The 21,437-nt window shown below is 46.4% G+C and overlaps 1 protein-coding gene across 1 annotated transcript in view; it reads right to left on the bottom strand.

Annotated features, from left to right (window-relative positions):
* The window catches only part of CACNA1I (calcium voltage-gated channel subunit alpha1 I), a 167,375-nt gene that overhangs the window by 5,790 nt on the left and 140,148 nt on the right, over window positions 1-21,437 (bottom strand). Inside the window, exons 18-32 of the mRNA XM_026065047.1 lie at window positions 20,490-20,613; window positions 19,557-19,625; window positions 18,332-18,516; window positions 17,824-17,950; window positions 16,563-16,688; window positions 15,990-16,079; window positions 14,891-15,083; window positions 13,629-13,780; window positions 11,893-12,002; window positions 11,146-11,279; window positions 10,336-10,406; window positions 5,371-5,449; window positions 4,681-4,802; window positions 3,583-3,927; window positions 2,808-2,954 (exon numbers count right to left, since the gene is read on the bottom strand). Of these exons, the coding sequence (XP_025920832.1) occupies window positions 2,808-2,954; window positions 3,583-3,927; window positions 4,681-4,802; window positions 5,371-5,449; window positions 10,336-10,406; window positions 11,146-11,279; window positions 11,893-12,002; window positions 13,629-13,780; window positions 14,891-15,083; window positions 15,990-16,079; window positions 16,563-16,688; window positions 17,824-17,950; window positions 18,332-18,516; window positions 19,557-19,625; window positions 20,490-20,613 (2,074 nt within the window). The remainder of the gene's footprint in view (window positions 1-2,807; window positions 2,955-3,582; window positions 3,928-4,680; window positions 4,803-5,370; window positions 5,450-10,335; window positions 10,407-11,145; window positions 11,280-11,892; window positions 12,003-13,628; window positions 13,781-14,890; window positions 15,084-15,989; window positions 16,080-16,562; window positions 16,689-17,823; window positions 17,951-18,331; window positions 18,517-19,556; window positions 19,626-20,489; window positions 20,614-21,437) is intronic.

Genomic DNA, 21,437 nt, shown 5'->3' with positions numbered 1-21,437 from the left:
TGTGCTTGTAGAGATGCAAGCATGAACTGTGATAACATCTGAGACTACCTTCTCCATCCATAAAAAAGGGTTTCAACAAAAGTCAGAATAGTCTGTTCTTCACTGAACTGCTTGCTCACAAATTCTGGCCACCTTGGGATCTACACAAAAAAACATAATCAACAAAGTCATGAATAGATAAACTGCATGTGTGAAAACATCATTGCTCACTGCTGCTCATTGACAAACTTCTGCCACTGGCTAAATATGCCATTAGCCACCAATACACAAATGTGTAACTGTCAACCAGCCCAAGACTGAAAGGATAGGGGTGACATGAGATGAGGTTAGCAGTAAGAGAAAAAAAAGCATGTTCTTCGGTTTTGCTCTGGTAACTTGCATTACTGCAGAATATTTTAAAATCTTTTGACTAAAGATGAGGGGGAAAAAAGAAAAAGAATGGCAGTGTGTGTGTGAGGGGTGTTCAGTAGAAGCACAATCTTCAAAAATTGCCAGGGACATCAACCTCAGATGCTGAACCACACATACTCCTTAGAAAAAAACTAGTTGCAGACACAATATATCTTTAAAAACAGAGCCATGATTACAAAAATCCTTAATTATATGAATAATTGTTTTGAAAATAAGATGCCAGGAGTTTAATTGGGAAAGATGCTGAGTACTTCTACTCAATGCAACAGAAAGCTTAGCACATATTAATAACTTTGAGCACATGTTTAAGGGTTGTATCCATCCACAGTGCTCAGCATCTGGATGGATTAAATTACAAATGAGATGGGAGCAAATGTTTTTGGCTAGTATGTGATTGTTGCCACAAGGGCAGTATTAATGGTAATTTGGTGTGCTGCAAGCATACTATTTTGTTCAAAAACACATGTATTGAATATGATGGGATAAAAACTGCTCTGTGTATATAAATTGCCATTGATGGCTTCTGACATAGCTTAGTACAATTCTGTCTGTATGTACAATTCTGTTTGTACAATGTACGTTCTGATACTCTGGTAATGTAGCTACATCTAAGTACACTCCAGCGTACAAGCCTTGCTGTGACACAATATAGTGGCTTGCCATTGGAATTTCCATGCTGTTTTTTACATTATGAAATACAAAGAGAAGGTCATGATCAATTATGAGTTAAAATTTTGAGCTGTAGTTTTGATTTATATGATCAGAAATAAACTATTGACATTTTACTATTAAATTTATTCCTGCAGATATAGATAATTTCTTTTCAATTCCAGATTTTACATGTACTAAAATAGCAAATTTGAAAAATAATTTATGGATCTATAACAGCTTTTAGAAATGCTGATCTAAGAATAATTCTTTGGTTGTGATTATTCTGTCAAACTACTCTTTGCTGTGGCTGTGCTGTAATTGCAGATTTTGCTGTCTACGTTCCTGGCTGAGAAGGTGAGAAAATCTGTTGTTGTTGTCTTCATTCATAGGCAGGATACTAAAGACTATCTCTAAGATTGTCAGATGCAACTAACTAGCATCAAATGCCTCTTAATTTTTGGATAATCATTCTGGAATGTCTTAGAAGGCCTGATTTTCTGCGAAGGCTGAGCATCAACTGCTGAATATAAGGACTGAAGTAAAGCACTAGAAAGAGCAGTGACTTGAACCACTCGTTATTTGGCTGTATTACTGCAGCATCCATGGGTGAAGTGTTGCAGTACTGAAACCACAGCAATGTTTGCAGTTTGATACTTTCAAAGGGAAGCTACTGGGCCAAGTAGATAGCTGAAAGGCTGAGAAGATTTAGAGCATCAGAACTAGGGGTCCAGAGTCAAAAAAAGTATCGTTATCTTTAAATAAGGATAATCTGACCATGAAAGGTCCTTTGCCAAGTCTCATGGTTTCTTTATAAGCAATAACAACATAGCATGCAAGTTACGCAAAGGAGATGGTGAAGATATTGCCTCCGATGTACTGATGCACTGACTTAAGCTATTGACACAAGTCTGACCTTGGTAAAAACACTTAAATACAACATCATGATTTCAGAAGCAAAAACAATTCTGTTTCTGACCTAATTTCTTTCAGGCTACTTTGCTCCTGAAGTTTCACAACACRAAGAGACTAATTGTCTAGAGAGTGGTTTTTCAAAGCATCTACGAGCTTTAGGAGCACAAGTCTAAGTCATTTGGTAACCTATTCTTAGCAACAAGTCATTTGTCAGCTAACAGGTTCTACATCAGAAAAGAGACTCTAAAACTTTCTCAGTGGGCCCATTTTTATTTAGTTTTTGCTCAAACTAATTCACTGGTTTTCATCACAAACCAATCCTTGCTCACAGACGGTGACTCTATTCAACAAGGCATTTAAGCATGTGCTTAACTCACCAACCTCAACGGGAAATTAAGAAGCACATGCTTAAAATGAAGAAAAACCACATGCTTAAATCTTCCATTGAATTGGACCTGAGTGCTGTCATTTGGGTGAGATCCCTCCAGTCCTTCCTACAACATGAGCTTGAACCTCTGCTTTTCATGCAGAGCTGAACACAAGAGCTGCCAGGATACCCTCACAGTCAATCCTCTACATCTCATTCAATTGCTCCTGACCAGTGTCCTGGCACATCTCACCTTTCCACCATCACAAATATCCCCCTAGGCTAAGGAGAAAAGGCCCATACTAGGCAGTATCAGCAGCACATGATAGATGACAAACACAGGTCAAGCCCTCTCTCTACACTATCTACAGCCAGGAGCACACACTGGATGACCTGCAGGCATGTGGATGTGAGTGTGCAGGTTTGGGGGGGAAACTCCCCTCACGCATCCTCGTACGCAGGTTACCTCTTGCTTGTCATGGTTACACTTCTCGCACATGGCCGGCGAGGAGTAATGATGGAAGACGGAGCCCGATAGGTTATCGATGATCATTAACTCCCCGTCGAAGGAGTCCTTAATAATTAAAGAGACACTGTCCAGCCATAAGTTCTCCTAGGGGACAAGAAAGGGGGGAGGATGGGAGAAATTATTTTAAGAATGCTGAGTTTTTTGCTTCGATGTTTCATGTGAATTTGGAGCTGGGTTCTCTACCCTGACTCATCTGGAGCAGCACTTTGTTCTGCAGGTACCTGCACAGGGTCTTTGGGGGAACATTTGCTCCTTAGGGCATGTAAAGGTGCCAGAGTCCAACGCAAAAGGAAAGAAGGAGGGACAGTCTTCACTCACTGTCAGTGCATCATGGCACTGCTCATGCCTCCTTTCCAGCTTTGCTGATGTGTTTCACTCTTGATCTGCCGTTTCCCTGCTTTCTTCTCCTGAGCTCCCCTCTCAAATATGCTCCTAACACACCTTGAGCTGATTTGCTCCATCCCTCTTCTAGCCCTCAGGTTCCTATAATATGATGTCAATGAACTTCCAGGCAGTACTACAGGACCCCCGCTATCATATCTCTGCCCCCACACCAGGCTACCAACTCATCAGCCTACAGCTGAAAACAAATCTCTCACCCTGAGGCAGAAGAGTCTGTCTCCTGCTGCTAAGCCCTCGGCATCTGGGCTGCCTGGCTTCTCCCAACAGCCACCTGCTGCAGTCTGGTTGGTAAGCACAAAGGTATACCCACCTGTGCTGGAGAGTAACATCTCATGCATAGACGTCCTTCAGGATCTGTTCTCCCACCGCCTCCTCCTGTTCCTGCTCCTGCTGCTCCTCCTTGTCCTGACTTTGGGGAGCCTGACTTGCGGGAGCACAGCCCATGTGCAATTTCCAGCTCAATCTCAGCATCCATCTCTGCGTCCTCCTGGGCCTCCTTGTTGCTGTCATCCAGGTGTTTCATGAGCACAGCTACCACCACATTGATGAGGACAAACTGGGCTGTGAGCACAAAGCTGACAAAGTACAGTGGGGAGATGAACTGCAGGTTGCTGAGGCAGCTCCGGTCATCGTGGCTGCAGTCACGCAAGGTATCCTTCAGGGGAAGTAGAGTTTGAGAGGGAAAGATGGAAGGAAGGAAGGAGGGACTAAAGTAAGAATATAAGCTTGGCTGCTCTTTCCGTCAAAAAACACTGATGCCAATGGAAGGAATAGAGCCAACATTTCTATAACTCCACACCCTCTGGGATCATGAGATCTTCAAAGAATCGAGGACACTATCTGACCATAAGATATGAGCCATGCTCTGTGCTTCAGAGCAAATACCCCCAAAGGTGTACAGAGCAAACTCCTTCCAGACCACCACATGTTGCTGTAGCCCTGCACCTGTGAGCAAGAACTTATGCAGCTTGGCACTGCCTTCTCCCATTCAGACTAAAAAGCACCATGTGTTCAAAGAAGTTTCCTCCCTTTTCTCCATCTCCTTTGAAGGAAGGAAATATTTATTTTGGATTCCCCTGGTCACTCTACAGATGGGTGCCATGTCCAGTGCTCGTATATTCAACTTTGATAATAGGCCTTATGACAATGGATATTCTCTCTTAGTCTAAATGCTGTCTTCTTGTTCCTCCCAAGGACAGTTTGCACTTGTCTGAGTCACATGGCTGTAGGACTAGATGAGCCCAGAGTCTGAGTTAGTGTGGTGGGGAGGGAGATTCTGACCCAAGCTGGGACCTGATCTAGCAACTCAGCTCATTTTCCTTCCCTTTCCAACCCAAGCAGAGCTTATACACGTCAGAATTTCTCCTTCCCCAGAACAGGGATATCAATGCCCCTAAGACCCTGTTACCTTCATGATCCCATTCCAGTTGTCACCTGTGGACACCTGGAAGAGCGTGAGGAAGGCCATCCCGAAGTTCTCAAAGGTGGCGTGGCGGCTCATGCCCTCACAGGGGTTCTCATCATTGCATACTGAAAGGAAGGGGAGCACAGCTATCAACGGAGGATACCCTGTCAGCTCTGAGATCAACAAAATGAACTGAGGAGGGGGCCTTCAGGCCTCTCACAACTTTAAGACCTCAATTAATGGCCCCAGTACACTGTTCAATAGCTGGATGTTGCCCAGCAATAGAGGGCTATCAGGCAATGAAACTCAGTTGCTCGGGGGTATCCTCCTAACATGTCATTGTGCTGCCTTTTTTCTTGATTGCTATTCCACGGCAAGAGATATGAATAAGCTTTCCCTGAGTTTTTCCTGTAATCTTGAAGGCAGTCAAAGTTGATTTAAAAAAAAAAGAAAAAAAAAAGTTTAAGAATGAAAGAGAAACCAGACACTGCTTTTATTCTGAGACTGGCTGTTAGGACAATGAAAATTTAGAGGGAAAATCCTCTTATATCAAATATACATAGGGGAGAATAAAGGACACCACATGACTCAGTTCCTTTATTAAACCAGTACTGAGCTTGCTGTGTGATGAGAAGTCTCTGATTCCCAGAAGATCTGTAGCTCACACTGGAGCACAGTCTGCTTGAAACTTACCCAGTTTTCCAAAAAGCTCCACTCCTAGAGCAGCGTAGATGAAAAAGAGGAGCATGAAAAGCAGTCCGAGGTTCCCCACCTGAAAGCAAATCACATGGTCAGCCTACTCCCAAAACTACCTCATCCAAAAAGGAGAGTGTACATCACACCCAAGCCAGCTTCTGTCTTTCAGAACCAGAACAGAACAACAGCTAATTCCCAGTGTACAAATGCAACCAAACAATGCTCAGCACACGGGAAATCAACAGTCCATGCTACTATCCGTGGCACCATCCATGTTACAACAGCCATGCTCAGGCTTGAAGGATGCTCTGCTCCCAGCTACCTCCACTTCAGTACACACTCTGTTCAGGGCTGACCAAAGTATGCACCCAYGTCTTTGCAATTTCTGGGTCAGATGAAGACAGACATGCACAGACAGGGCACAGAGAGGTGAAGCTGGCTGTGTGAAGGATGATCTATGGATTACAGAATACAGGCAATGTGCTGCAGTGCCACATGTGCTGCAATGTGCTTCAGTGCTAGCCCCACCAAGCTACCTAACTCCCTCAAAGTTATGTCTGTGTGAAGAGCAAAACAGCAATGCTCTGAAGGAGAGACACAGATACACCAGCTCCTGCCATGAAATCAGCAGAGTAGGGTGGGAGGCAAAGCACCAACCACATCTGGAGGAGTGAGAAGGACTTGTGGAAGGAGTAGGCAGGAAGAGTGGATAAAGAGACTCTTTTGAGATGTGTGGAAAGGAAGGAGAGAGAAGGAGACTATGAGGAAACCAAGAGGGAAAGCAGACCTATGCTTCTCTTTGATCCCAAGAATAAAAGAGCAAAACCTGGTTCCTGGGTCTCCAGGCATTTGCTGTTTAGAAAGCTCATGATGGGAGAGAGCACTGCTGCTGCATGGTGCACAAAGACAGCAGTGCTACTGCTGCAATTGCAAAAGCAATAAGGCTTTTGACACTGTGTCCCATAACATCCCCATAGGCAAGCTCAGGAAGTGTGAGATAGATGAGCAGACAGTGAGGTGGATTGAAAACTGGCTGAATGGCAGAGCTCAGAGGGTTGTGATCAGTGGTGCAAAGTCTAGTTGGAGGCCTGTAGCTAGCGGTGTCCCCCAGGGGCCAGTAGTGGGTCCAGTCTTGTTCAACTTCTTCATCAATGACCTGGATGAAGGGACAGAGTGCACCCTCAGCAAGTTTGCTCATGATACWAAACTGGGAGGAGTGGCYGATACACCAGAGGGCTGTGCTGCCATTCAGAGGGACCGTGACAGGCTGGAGAGGTGGGCAGAGAGGAACCTCATGAAGTTCAACAAAGGSAAGTKCAGGGTCCTTCACATAGGAAGGAATAACCCCATGCACCAATACAAGCTGGGGGCTGACCTGCTGGAAAGCAGCTCTGCWGAGAAGGACCTGGGAGTCCTGGTGGACTGCAGGCTGACCATGAGCCAGTAATGTGCCCTTGTGGCCAGCAAGGCCAGCGGTATCCTGGGCTGCATTAGGAAGAGCACTGCCAGCAGGTCAAGGGAAGTAATCCTCCCCCTCTACTTAGCCCTGCTGAGGCCACATCTGGAGTACTGTGTCCAGTTCTGGGCTCCCCAATACAAGGGAGACATGGAGCTACTGGAGCAAGTCCAGCGGAGGTCTACTAAGATGATTAAGGGACTGGAGCATCTCTCTTATGAGGAAAGGCTGCGAGAGCTGGGCCTGTTCAGCCTGGAGAAGACTGAGGGGGGATCTTATCAATGTGTACAAGTATCTGAAGAGAGGGTGTAGAGAGGATGGGGCCAGACTCTTTTCAGTGGTGCCCAGCAATAGAACGAGAGGCAACGCCATCTGAACATGAGGAAAAACTTCTTTCCTGTGAGGGTGACAGAGCACTGGAACAGGTTGCCCAGAGAGGTTGTGGAGTCTCCTTCTCTGGAGATATTCAAAAGCCGCCTGGACACGATCCCAGGCAACGTGCTCTAGGTGACCCTGCTTGAGCAGAGGGGTTGGACTAGATGATCTTCAGAGGTCCCTTCCAACCTCAATCATTCTGTGATTCTGTGATTCAATAGGGGCACTGCCCCCAGGTCCTCACTTCTCTGTACCACTGCTTGTCTCTGATTCTTCTGCCTCCCAGTGTGAGGGGCAGCAGGATTTTATCTGAAGTGCAGGAGCAGGGGTTGAAAAAGGCAGACTGAGCAGAAACAGAAAATGCCAATAATGGTTAACAAACTGGTGGGGCAAGGGAAGGCAGGGTCAAATTAAGGACTTAAATGGTATCTGGGTATATTTGAAAAAATGAACAGTGTCTGATCTGAACGTCCATCAGTGTGTGTGGTCATTGGGCCTATGTTATGATCATCTACTTTAGGAGTCTAACACAGTTGTTGCAACTACTGTGGCATCCAAATTCAAGAGAGAAATGAATGATTCAGCCCACCCACTCCTCTGGGCTGCCAGGTTCTGGCTCCCTGCATATTCAGTGGAAGAAATTATTTGTGATGACTGAATTGGACACCCCTAGTAAATGCTCTGAACACATCCCTCTGGATCTCTAGCTACAGCACATTTAAAAAAAAAAAAAAAAGCATGATAAAATTGAGCTAAGGGCTAAATTTCCAAGAGGCTCTTAAAAATTAAAGCTTTATTCGCTTCTAAGAATTCTTGCAGTATAACAAAGACAGGAGGGGAATTGAAACAGGACAACTGGAGAAGACTTATAAGCCATTAGCAAGCCAAAATCCCTGATGTGACTCTGTGTTCCAGGAACACAAAGAAAAAGGTTGAGAGGAGGAAAAAGCGCAAGGGAAGGACAGCTTATTTTAAACTGCTTCTTTTGCCAAAGCCAATAAATCTTGGAGAATAATGTTACAGATAATTCAATTGTTCCCTGAAGAGTCAGTGTGTAAAATATGGAGACTAAATTCAATCTTTTAACAGTGAAACTGGGGGATTTTAGCACTGCTTTAAGTGCAGATTTTGACACAACTTTAACTATGGAGTGATTTTTGATCCCTCTGTTATATAACTTCATTAAATGAAGCCAACCTATTATAGAAGCCAGCAAAAGCCAGTCAATAGGAAGCGGATTGTTCATAGGCTTTGATGCTGGGACTATTAAGCTCTATTTGCTATTAGTTGCCAGGGAATACCTAGAAGCCAGATATTTAGACATCTGCTTGTGCAGGTTTTGTGGCAGATATTAATGACCTCCAAAAGACAGATCATCTCAGTTAGCAAAGGAGCTGTAGAAGGTAAATGTGTGTGAGAAAAGCTGGAATTTATTAAGTAGGAAGAATATACTTGTGGTTTGCGGCTAACACCAGAAAGTAGGGCTCAGAGGCTTGGACTGAAGTTTCAGCTCTGCTCTTTGTGTCCTGAGCAAAATACTTCATTGTTTGATGACTCCGTTTCTCAATCTGCATGACAGGGATATGAACATTTTCCCCCCCTTCTATTTATTCTCTACATATCATCAGTAGAAGTTGTGTTCACCTTATAAGTGCAAATATACTGCAGAGTCCTCTTATTGAGGACCTCTGGATACTATTTCAGTCAGCTCTCAATACCTGTGTGCATTTATCTGATTTGCAGAATAAACATGCCACAGACACATAGACACTGGATCTGGAGATGTGCTCCATTCCAGATCCTTTCCTGAGCAAATGAGTTGTTGTGGCTCTTGGAATGAAAAAGAGCAAGGTGCAAAGAGGCTGCACAGAGCCAGCCTGGGGGAAGCAGAGCCAGAACTAATAAACATTACCAGCCCAAAGTCGCCTGCTATAAAGACACTCTTAATCTCCTGTTTTTCCATTGTCCAGGATACATCAGTTACCCTGGATGACAAAGGATATTACGATATATGCAATATATACATGATTATATTATTATATGTAAATACAAATTGTTATTTTATAATAAAGTACGGGAAATTGGAAAGAGCTCAGAATTCAGGAAAGATCCCAGTCTTTTCCCCCTCACTTTTGCCCCACATGATTCCTCTAATTCAGACTGACATCGTTTATTGTCACTGACATCAGAAGTAAATTCCTTATGTAACTACTCATGCTGTTTTCAGATTGATTTTCAGCCCTGCATCACTCACAAACACTGGCACATTAGCTGATAAATCAACTGACAAATACCATTGCATTTTGATATTATGCAAGATAGCTGCCTGCTCCGGGCCTGCAGGGGAATGATCTGATGTATGATCAATAGAGTGACTTGGTGCCATTACTCCTTTCTTAACAATTCTCCCTTGAGGACCCAAAACAAAGGAGAACAGTCTCCCTGGCTGTTCACCCATCATGGAGGATCCTCTCGCTGGGCTAGATGCCCGTGTAAAGCACCATGTCAGCATCTCATTCAGGAACAGCTGCCTCTCACAGCTCATGAAATCCTTCTGTCTAGCTGTCTTTCGGTAGACACTTAACTGCCGGCTGCATGAGCCACAACAGAGAGCGTCACTGTTTATCATACATGAGAGGCTCAGAAAAGTATAAGGATCCAGGAGGAGAAAGGAAGAAAAAGTAGGAAGGGGGAAGCACTGACTACGAACAGGAGAGCACTGTGAATGAGAGAGAGCAGGAAAAAGGAGGCACCTGTGGGGAAGGGTGAGCATGGCAGACAACGACCTGCTTTCCTCCCAAAATGGCTGCCAGTCACTCTCCCCTTCTTACAGAGAGTAGAGAGAGTAGCTGGCAACTAGCAGCAAGCAGTAGATGCTACCTAGACATCATGGGAAGAAACCTGCCCTTATCCAGGAACCAAGCATTATTTCATTCACCCACCACAGAATAAAGATTTGAGGTAAGCTGCACCCCTGGTATTGATGCAATAACCTGGACATTACCTTCAGGCAGCTGCCTGCACCGCTCAGTAGACACCATCTCTGAGACTGTATGTGCACCAAGACAATTGACCCTTTGGAAAAACAGGTGCAGAAAAGGAGAGCTTTTGGGGAGGCTAGGCCTTCTTACCTGTGGCAGAGCTTGAACAACTGTATCCAACAGTGCTCGCATTCCTGTGGCCATCTTCAGTAGCTTCAGGACTGCCACAACAAGCACAAGAGGAGTGTCACTCAGACTCAGCTCAGAAGGTTCATCCTTTAGGTGACTAGCACATGAGACAGATGACTGGCTCCCTTTGCCCCAGAACAACTGGATTGTCCCCCTCATCCCCTCTCTCCACTTGCTCACTATTTTTGACTGCACAACCCCAGTGATTCCTTCCCCTCTAGTCTCTCCACCTTCTTACTAAATACTCTGTTTCTTCCACTCATGCCTACTGTGTTTCTTCCACTCTGCTGAGACACACACTGACCAAGCAACACCTTTCAGCAATGTATATCACGCTTCTCCCTCTGCTCCAATTCTTCATGCTTTTCATCACCTTCTCTTCCTCCTGCCACTGTCCATGCATGCAGTTTAGCATGTCTTTGCCATCATCAGGAAGATTTGGTCCTCTCCCTAGGCAAGCTTCAACCTGGACCTGGTGGCCCCTTCTCCAAACACCATGGCAATCCTTGCCCATAAAAGAATAACAGGAAAAATTCAGCTCTCACAAGATCTCCTCACTCTCCTAGTCCTTCATATTCTGTGAAAACCACTGGATCTCAATGACCAGCTTAAGGAAGTCAGAAAGCCATAGTCTTTAGGCTGTCCCCCTTCACATCCTTCTGCTCCCCCCACAGCTAGGGACAGGAACCCACAACTCTACAGTCAGTGCTCAAGGCAGAGTCCCAGCCCAAGTCTGCCTACACCACTGCCTCCAGCCAGCATCTGTCTCACCCCGGGCAATGCGCAGCACCCTCATGATCCGAATGATAGTGGGGTTAATGGGTAGAGCAGCATTGATTTCAATCTCTTCCAATGTGATTCCCATGACAGACAGCAGCACAATGGCCAGATCTAGCTGGTTCCACCTTAAGAAGAAAAATTAAAGAGAATAAGGGAAGACAGAATTTTTCCACTTCCCTGAAAGAGAAAGCAAATTGTTTCCACTTTAACTTAAATATTCCTTTATGTATGAATCCAAGGCCCCACTCTGAGTCAGCCTATATGGGCTTTTGTAAACAAACACAKACACACTTTGCACACACCCTGAGCAGCCAGAGGCAAGCCAGACTGATTTGAAAGCATGGATTTATGTTACTATGGTGCTATGCTTTGACTAATGGGCTCAGCTTTTTATGGCCTTACTACCTCAAATCAGCATAGTTATATACGTTCAGTTTCAGCATGCTTTCAGTTTGGCTCAAGGGCAAAAAACCCCCCCACGCTGTCTCTAACCCCACCTCCTTGCTGTCTAGCCTAGCCAGCAGATGCCAACAAAGAGGCAKTTTTTGCACAACTCTCATTATTACCTAAGCATTGCGACTCATGTGGGCTGTAGCTAGGTCTATGCTGTACAGAACAGGGAGGCAGTCAGGGCACCCTCTGCTACAGCCTCACATTCCAGATAGGGATCCATCCTCAAAACCTCCACCCCAAATCCAGCTGTCCCACAGCCACAATTCACACARCCCCTCTGCTCACCTGTCTTTGAAGAATCGCCGCAGCCCAAATGCCACCAACTTGAGCACTGCCTCCAATACAAAGACTGTGGTGAACAGGTAGTTGCAGTACTTGAGGGCTGTCTCCAAGGACTGCCAGCAGAAAGAGAGGGTGAAAGAAGTGAAGGGAGAGCAGCACCACGTATGTAATCTGTGGGGGCTCTCCTGAGCACCAGAAATTCATTAGTGGACAGGGAAGCTGCCCCAAGCTACCTACATCAATGTGGAGGCTATCTACTACGGGCAACCATCAGCTGGACCCTCTGCCCCATGTTGCTGTTTATTGCTCCTTTCTCCTGTACTGCTCAGCATAAAGGGGAGGAGGAAGCTATTGTGAGGAGAATCCACCAAGTACCATTAGCGTTCTCCACTGCCCATAGCCTATGTCACCTGGATGATGCCCTATTAATGGCACTGGCATAGCTATGGAGTGAGGCAGAGATGCCATCTCTGATGGAAGGAAATCCATCTCTGCCTTGAGCTGGGGCTGGTGTGTGTCCTATCTCTCAGCTGTGGACTTCTGGTTCCTGCACATGTGGCCCCTTCTCCATCACCAAGGACCAGTGGGCAGCATTTAGTGGCACTTCTACTGGAGAGGTTCAAAGCTCTTTGCCAGGGTTCGTTAGTGGAACCTGACAGCACACTGGCATGGCTAGACCTGCTTTACAGAGGAAGGAACTGAGGAGTAAGGAAGAGCAGCGCTTGCTCAGGAACCTGGCGCGAGGTTGAGAACAGATAATGGCCAAGAGTTTCTGCGAAGCAAAACTATAGACACCATCAAGGAGAAGATAAAAGGCGGGCAGATGAGCAAGATGGGCAGCAAACATAGAGGAACTTGGCAGTGGATTTGAATGATGACAGAGATTCAGTTCCTCATCAAAACCTAAGCTACCTTGAACAGCACTTGCTCAGGCACCACAGCTGTCACCTAAATCAAGGGTCTCCTGAAAAGAGAACTGACATGCCACTAAACAGATATCCATTTGTCTACATAAAGAGGCAGAAATCCCTTTCTACATACGCAGCACATGTTCTTTCCATCAGAGGCATCCAGAGGTATGCCAGGAACTGAGAGATACCTGGTCTTCCCCAGCCTAAATATAAAACTTCTTCAGCATTCAAGGCTCTTTACTGGGAATAACTCCCTGCAGCTGAGAGAGGCTCTGTTCAGTGCTTGCTCCTGCAGCTTCTTGTGGAAGAAATGTGGTTGGGTAGAGATCCCATTTCATGACACACAACCAGCCACTTTAGTTTTCACAAGTCAGAGCATGCGACCAGAATTGGACTGACATTTGGAAGTCTGATGCAAAGCCTGAAGCTCCCAGGGCACTGTGCTGCTTCCACCACTCTTCCTGTTAGGGTCCAGAGGAACATACAAAGTGGACCAGGCAGCTAGACTTGTGAAACCCACATACCCACTTAATACAAAGCTCAGAAGCCTAATTCTAAAAAGCTTTCCAGGGGCCTAACTCTTGCTTGAATGCCCAATTATCTATGGATTTTAATGGATAACAGGTGTCTGAACAGGGGCTACCTTTCTGGATGCATACCAAATTCCTCTCATAACTCTGCCTTACTGAATTAAATCTTGCAACACTTTCACAGTATTTTTCAGACACTCACCTCGCCTACCTATTCTGGTGAGCAGTGATCATCAGAAAGCTGTAGCAAAATAACATACTTACTAGAGGCAGGCCTTATCTCCATGATCTCACTCACCATAGGTTGGTTGTAGTGCTCCAAGGACATGGTGACCACGTTGAGGCAGATGATGAAAGTGATGAAGATGTCCAGATAGTGGCTCGTACAGACTGAATGGATAAGGAGGCGTATGGGGCAGTAGGTAGCATAGTACGGCAAACGCTGTGCCTCTTCAGTGGAAAGAGGGAGAGGGGAAGAGTTAGGAGGAAATAGGAAGAAAGAGAGAGATGGGTAAGAAACACCAGTCAGGGAGCAGACGTAGAAGTGGGGACAGGTATTGAAACAAAAGGGAGTGAAGGAGGGAGAGAGAAAGAAAAGAAAAGGGTAAGTAAGAGATAGGGGACATAGGAAGGAAAAAAATAAAATACCATAAAAGAGAGGAAAGTAGAAATGGGGAGAAAAATAAGTAGAAAAAAAGAAAAAAAAAGGAGTGATAGAAGGAAAGTCTGTTAGTCTATGTTTGTGGGAATGGTGCTAAATCAGCATTTCATGCCTCCACAAATTAAGATTGCAAATGATAAAAGGGAGCAGATGGTTCCAGGAGAGACCCCAGGGTGTCACAGGAGAGAGGAAAAAACTGGAGCAGAGGAAAGGAAAGCATGCCCACAGGCTGTTAATAGAAGAAAACCATCAATCTGGGGTAGTAGTGATGATTTCCAGGGGCGAGTGTGCCTTTGCGATTTTTTCCTATGAAAATACAGAAGAGGACAGAAACACCAGGGAAAGGGCTTGCTTCCCTCCACAGGGTCTGGGACACCAAGGAGTGACACTGTAAAACTGATGGAAAGAGCGAGAAACAAAACACAGGGGACTTTTTCTTTTTCCCCTCCCCTGCTTTTTAATTTTGGTTTAAACACGAAGGACAGACTGTCCAAGTCTTCCCCCCAACACCAGCTGGTGTACAGGATGCCCAGGTAGGACTGTACAAGCCCTGAAAGAGTATTGATACGTGCAAGTTCTGTGCTGATGGTGCATGCCTGTACATGCACTCATGTATTTTTTGGCATGTGTTATTTCCCAAGGGGCAGGGTGCTAAAACCCAAAAAGCTTCCCTGGTGCCCCAGCTTCCTAACAGACCTCTTCAGCCAAACCCCCCTTCCCCAGATCTCCCCCGTGTAGTGCATAACAACACAGCAGTGGTGCAGGGAGGAAGGCTGAGAGCATGGGTATAAGCAATGAATTTCAGGAACTGGTCCATCAGGAAAGAAAAAGAAGAGGAGAAGGTTTTTCTCAGAAAACCTTGGCCTACGAACCGACCAAACACTTAGGCTGTGCCTTACTCCTTCGCTTCTTCTCCAGGCGCCGCAGGCGCTTCTCCTCCCGCCGGCGCGCCTCCTCAGCCTCCTGGTGTTGCCGGCACTTGTGGAAGTTCTCCACCACCACCCCCACGAACATGTTGAGCACAAAGAAGCTGACAATGAGGAGGAAGGAGATGAAGTAGAGGAGCATCCAGGGGTTGTTGTTGGTCACTGGCTGGAGGAGGGGGGAGAACAGAGACACTGTGGTTGGCTGGCCTGACGGTATGAAAACGAAGGGGCTGAAATCACCGTGGCAATTGGCTGCTGGGGAGGTGGGGCAGGGTTATGGAAATGAGGGGAGAAGTGGCTACAGGCAGGGTAGGGCCAGGTGGGCAGAATAGCTTATGATTGGCTGGTTGAATTTTGGCACCAGCAGGTAAAAACAGAGCCTGCCTACATGGAGCTGATGGAAGTCAAGGGCAAGGGTTTGCCTCTACAAAGTCACCCACAATTCAGATACAATCCCACCCACAAATCGGTACAACTCCGGTAAGCGGTGAGATGGGCAATCCAGGCATCAGAAACACGTTCAGCTTCAGGGCAAGGAGAGACCATACCTACATGCCAGTAAAAGCAGTGGTGCACCTTGTGTGGAGGTTCAGAGGTAAATGTAACATCACCCACAAGGTTCAGACCTATAGCACTGCACCAGCACTATTGTAGTCAATGCCAGTGTTGTCCTTGCCTTCGCAGTGGAGGAATAGTGGCCAGCAGCTGAACAGTCCTTGTTTTACAGAGCATTAGAGTAACCACCTGTAGGCTTGGAGGAAGCCAGCACACCCAGAAAGGCACATGATACTGTTGCTAAGTCTTTACAAAGAAATAAGACCTGCCGTGTGATCCAAACTGAATAAAGGGTGAGAATTACTACAATCATCCACCGGACAGCCACAGCTGCACTTCCCTGCATGGACATGGCCTAACCCTGACCCACTGCAACTGGGTGAGCGAAGGATTCAGAAGAACCCTGAAAGAGGCTCCTTGTCAGAGAGAGGTGTCTGAAGCAGTATGTTGCAGCACAGTTCCACCTTACTAGCCTGAAGAAAGTTGAGAAAGTCCTTTTGTAAGGAAGTCTTTGTACCTGCTGGTCAACAGCCACAGCATCTAGTCCATTATACATAATATTGACCCAGCCATCCTTGGAGGCCAGAACAAAGAGGGACATCAGGGCCTGGAACACACAAAGCATATCATATGTAGAGCAAGTGTATGTGGCCGGCAGGGAAAAGTTAGGGTTTTACATTCTAACACACAGTGTTGAAATTCTCTTCTTGCCTGTGTCTCTGCACAGATCAAAACCTACTCCTTCCACTGTGAAAGGAGAGTGAGGGAGGGACAAGAAGGCAAGTGCAGCCTGACCCACCACAGGAGAGAGGTCTTGAAGAACATCTGTTTCATGGCAGGAAAAAAAAGAAAATTAAGCTCTCTGCTGCCACCCCTTTTCTCCCCCCTTGTAACCTGTAAGCATCATCCTGATATCAGCCCACTAGTGGCAGACACTCTGCACTGATACTCATGCAAAATAATCCCTCTCCTTGGCCTGGGGATCAGTCTTCTCAGGCACTGCATCTGTGCCCCACAAAAGGGTGTAGAGAGAAGGAGACAAGCCATGAGCTGGACTCACACCAGAAAAGAGGGCTGCGGGCATACTCACCTGTCCCAGGTTGTCAAAGTTGTACTTGTGGTGCACCCACTTGTAGTTGGCAGCCATGCAGTCAGACCTGTTGGTGATGTTCCTGATGTCAACCCCCAGGCAGTGGTAAAACTTCCCCTTGAAGAGCTGCAGGAGGGGAGCAACTCTGTTAGCCCATTTCCCCTCTGGCTGTGTCCCCTTTCCCAGGGTACACAGAGCAACAAAAGGCTCCTGAGACAGCGGGTGAGCTGCAGAGCTCCTTCCAGCTGTGAGCCAGGTGGAAGAGGACAGATATCAAGGACCACCACCACATCACGTGGCACAGACTCCCATGTCATGCATTGCTAAGGACCCAGGGCCAACCTGCTAAACCCACATCTGACTTTTCAGCCTCTTTCATTGCCCCAGGCCAGTAGAGACTGTAAGTTCTCACCATCTGGAAGCCATTAGGGCAGCCTTTTGGAGCCCAGTTAGAGTCAGTGGCCCAAGGGAAAAAAAATCTTCTATTCAGTCCCTTGAGCCATCCAGTCTCCCCCTCTGCTTCCCAGTTACCATTGAGCTGAAGGGAAAAAAAGATCTCATCTGAGGGCAAAGAACCAGAAAAAACATCCCCTCCTTCTCAAATACTTTTTTGTAAAACTGCACTGATGTGGTTCTTCTGCCCAAGGCTCCTTTCCCCATATGGAAGATACTGGATTGTGCATTTGTACAGACTCATCAGAACAGACTAAGTATAGCGCATTCTCTGAGATGGAAGTAACACCCACGCCTGTGCTCCTCTGCAACACAACAGCCGAAAATAAAGAGGATTAAATAAAAAAATAAAAGAAGGTTGTGGGTGGATTTAGGGCTCAGAGTGAGGGGGAGAAACAGAACTGGCTGCAGGCAGGGATCACGCAAACAGGCTCTGAACTACCTACCTTTGCAGCACTGCATAGATGTGCCCAGCAGAGCTCTGTGCTATGCCAGTCCTGGCCCCTTCCTATAGCGCTGATCCAAACCCTGCCCTCCTGCTAGCCATGAACATTAACTCCTGTCTCACACATCCAGCCACACTTGTGCTTGCTGAGTGCCCAGCTGCCGTTGCCAAGGGCTGTGGGGACATTATGGTGGGTGATGGAAGAGCTCAGGGAGGTGGGGGAGCTGCTGAAAGTTTCCTGGCTTGCCTGTCCCTCCTGCTCTGCTCAGTTCCCTGTGCCTGTTTCAATGTTTGGAGATGCAGATTCCCTAAGCTACAGGTGGGGGGCATGGAAGGCAGTTTGCCCAACAATAACAACCCTACCTGCACACCCAGGATGCCAAAGATGATGAAGAAAGCACAGCAGATGAGGACAATGTTTCCTATGGGCTTGAGAGATGAAATGAGTGTCTCCACCACCAGCTTCAGGCCAGGGGCTCGGCTGATAACTCTGGAAGGGAAGGAAGGTGAGGGGTGACAGAAGGACAGGGAAGTGATGTTTGCCCTGAGCTACAGGTTTTCAGCCCCATCTCTCCCTGTGCAATGATCTATCAGTGGGCAACACTTCAGGGGTCAAAAAGCCTCTTCCATTCCCATAGTTCATTTTCTAACAAGGTACCGTCAAGGCCAGAGCCGAAACATTAAGGGGAACCTCTCTGTGGCAAGCACACTTGCTATCTGTGAAATACCATGTTTTGCTTGGCACAGCTGCCAAATGCATGCCCTGGCCCTGGCCTGCTGCTCTGAGTGCAGTGCGGTCTGATTCTGGGACCCTTCCTGGGGGCACAGAGGGAAGGCAAGAGGGCTGAGCAGTGCACAGTGGGGCTCTGACCGGAGAGGACGTAAAGTGCGCAGCAGCCGGAGGACCCGCAGCACCCCCAGGATTTTGGCACCACCAGCGGAGGCCACTGAGACCACAATGTCAATGAGAGACACGAAGACCAAGAAGCCATCCAAGATGTTCCAGCTGCTGCGGAGATAAGCCTGATCCCCAAAATACAGGCCTAGAGAGACCACCTGCAAGAGAGGGGAGAGGACCGGGGTTAAAGGGCTCCTCTCCATGTTGCCTTGTAGAGAGCAGCCACAGACAGAGGGGGAGGATGAAAGACAGTTATTAACCCCACCCAATGCTTCCTGAGGTAGCAGTAAGGACTCATTTTGCACACTTCAATAAATCTCATTGCCTCTTTCTTTTTGTTGAAAGGCTGTGAAGGAAAATGTCTTTGGGGAAAGCAGTGGCACATAACTGTAGAAATAACAAGGCCATGCTCTGGAGTGGCATTTCAGCAGGAYTTCCATGGAGTTTTCTCACCTCTCCTCTGCCTCCTTGAGCAATATGGCACCAGAGAGACCATGGCAGGGAAGGTTCCCGGCCATTTCACAGACCTGGGGTAACTCTCCCAGTCCAGAGATCATCCTTTTTTTTTGCAAGGTAAAATTGGGCACCGACATCCGTACTCCGATTCCTAAATGAGTGGTTTGATTTTCAGCAGTTCTGAACACCAGCAAGCACTAATGAGAGCACCGGCCTTAGAGTTGAACACCCTGAAAATCACGCCCCTTTTTAGATATGAATTTTAGGGTGTTTAACTTAAGGCACCCAGTTTTGAAACTCTCTTTACTCAGTTTTGATACTCTTTTTTCATTACGAAAGGGGAATAGCAAGATTTGCCCACTGTTGTAAAGTACTTTGATGCCTATTGATAATTATCTCAACTAAGAGTATTTTATTAATATTGTTGTTGCTATAGCCTCCCCTCTTGCTCTGGGAGGAAAGGAATGGCCATTTGACATTATGACAAAATCCATATCTGGAGCCCAGCTATTCCTTCCAGACACCAAGATCCCTGTGGATTTAAAGCCTAGGATAAATGTCCCTTCTATGCCAAATTAGAGGAGATTGAACCCCAGGCAATATCTGCCCTTACCAAGGCAGGGTGCAGGGCTGGTCCATTGAAAAGATGGAGAGATTCTGGAGGGGTGCTGAGCAAACATAAACCATGTTGCTCCTGTCACACGGGGAAAGGGCTCTGAGCAGTCCATCTCCAGTAACTTACCTTCAGTGTCATCTCAGCTACGAAAATTGCTGTGAAAATGTAGTTGGACACAGTAAGAAAGATTCTCTCCTACAAACAAACAAACAAACAAACAAACAAAAAAAAAAACAGAGAAAGGCCCTAAATGTATCTCAACTTCTTCCTGTTATTCTGTGAGACCCTTTTATGAACTTGGTATCTTTAGCTTTCTTGTGAAGAGTCTGAAAGTTGGGGGAATAAGAGCACTGCTCCCTGGCAAAGGTCAGTTCTGGGCAGCTTTCAGCTCTCACACCTTGACTCTGCCCTGTGTTACAGATCAGACAGAATCCCACACAGCTCTGCAAAAGCACAGTGGATGGGATGTGCAATGCTTCTTGCAAATCAGTACCGCTTAGTCCTGATTGGCTGCACTGCCCTGGGACTCCATCCCAAAGTGCTCCTGAGCACTGACTGCTGCGCTGTGTGTAAGCACAGTATATTCTGTGGGACAGTTAAGGCAGAGATGCAGAAAGAGCCATTTCATTTGTTATCTCAGCCTCCTCTTTGGCATGCCAGTCTGAGCCATCACTAAGTTCAGCTCAGAAGTACCATACATGACTGATGACATACCATTCCCACTGGGGCTTTGCTGCATATGGAAGTTACTTCTTTATTTTAGCTCCCAGTCCCTGTCCCTTTGACAAGCCATCCCTTACCAAGGGTAGCCTGTGGGACTCTCCTACCTTCTAACAGAGGGAACTAGGATTACCCTACTATAAAGAGGGATTGCCCTATTATAAGATCCTGCAGTGGAAGCACATATGATGTGAATTACTAATACACGGGCATTTGAATAGATGAGTGGGAGTTAGTGTTTAACACCAAGGTTTGTCCCAGAAGCTGTACCAGTGCCAGGAGCACTTATGAGCCTCTGCCAGAGGTTGTGCTAAAAAGTAGGTAGGAGGGAATTCTCACCGTACTTCTGTGTTCAATCTGTGGTCTCTCCAGGGCAATGGTGATGCAGTTCAGGAAGATGAAGGCCAGCACAACATAGTCGAAGAGCTTGTGAGCAATGATTGTTTGGCAGAGGAGGCGAAACCTGCAAGAGAAATCCAAGCAGGCCCTTGTGCCTTGGGCAGAGTTATATTAGAAGTTATGAGGACAGAATAGAGCATTCTAGCCAAAACTGAGCTCTGACTAGAGTCATAGCAGCTTTCCTGTCACACATAGTGATGTCCCTTGTCCTGGCAATATCACAGAGCAGCCCATGGTAACACAGCAAGTCTGTAGCAGAGCAAGGAATTGAACCTTCATCCACCACCCCAGTGCCAGAGTACATCACTGTGCTCTTCTCTTGCTCTGTAGAGGAGAGGTTGAATCTTCCTCCCAAACTCAGAGCTGCCTCACATTTTGTGCTTCATTACAGCAACCAGCCACGTGCTGAAAGCTGAGGAAATGCAGGTAGTCTGGCTATCATGGGGAACAGACCTCTGGCTGCTCCGAAAGACACTGTGCCCTTTAACACAAGTATCATATGGAGCTCTCCTCCATGAGCTATAACGAAACCTCATTCTTTTCAAGAGGTGATGCACACTTGTGCGAATGCTGTCAGTTAGGGTACATGGGCATTTTCTTCTTATGGGAAGACCACTTTAGCAGGAAGAATTTGTCCTAAAATGTTTTTCTAGACGCAAAGAACACTAACTTTGCCCTAAAAGATACAATATGGCTGCTGATAAACTGGCACTGGGATGGAAAATGAAATGGAGAGATTGTTCTTGTACCAGGGGAGGTAATATCAGCGTTTTGGAGTCGTAAATAACGCATTCSTTTTTCTTTTTCAGTTAATGTCAGTATTCCCTGTCTTGCTTTGCTATAAATATTTATGATTACAGAAAAGAAAAATGGAATGCTCCTAAGGGA

Source organism: Apteryx rowi, unplaced genomic scaffold (assembly GCF_003343035.1).
Source record: "Apteryx rowi isolate R43461 unplaced genomic scaffold, aptRow1 scaffold_223, whole genome shotgun sequence".
Lineage (NCBI taxonomy): Eukaryota > Metazoa > Chordata > Aves > Apterygiformes > Apterygidae > Apteryx > Apteryx rowi.
This window is presented reverse-complemented; position numbering and strand designations above follow the sequence as displayed.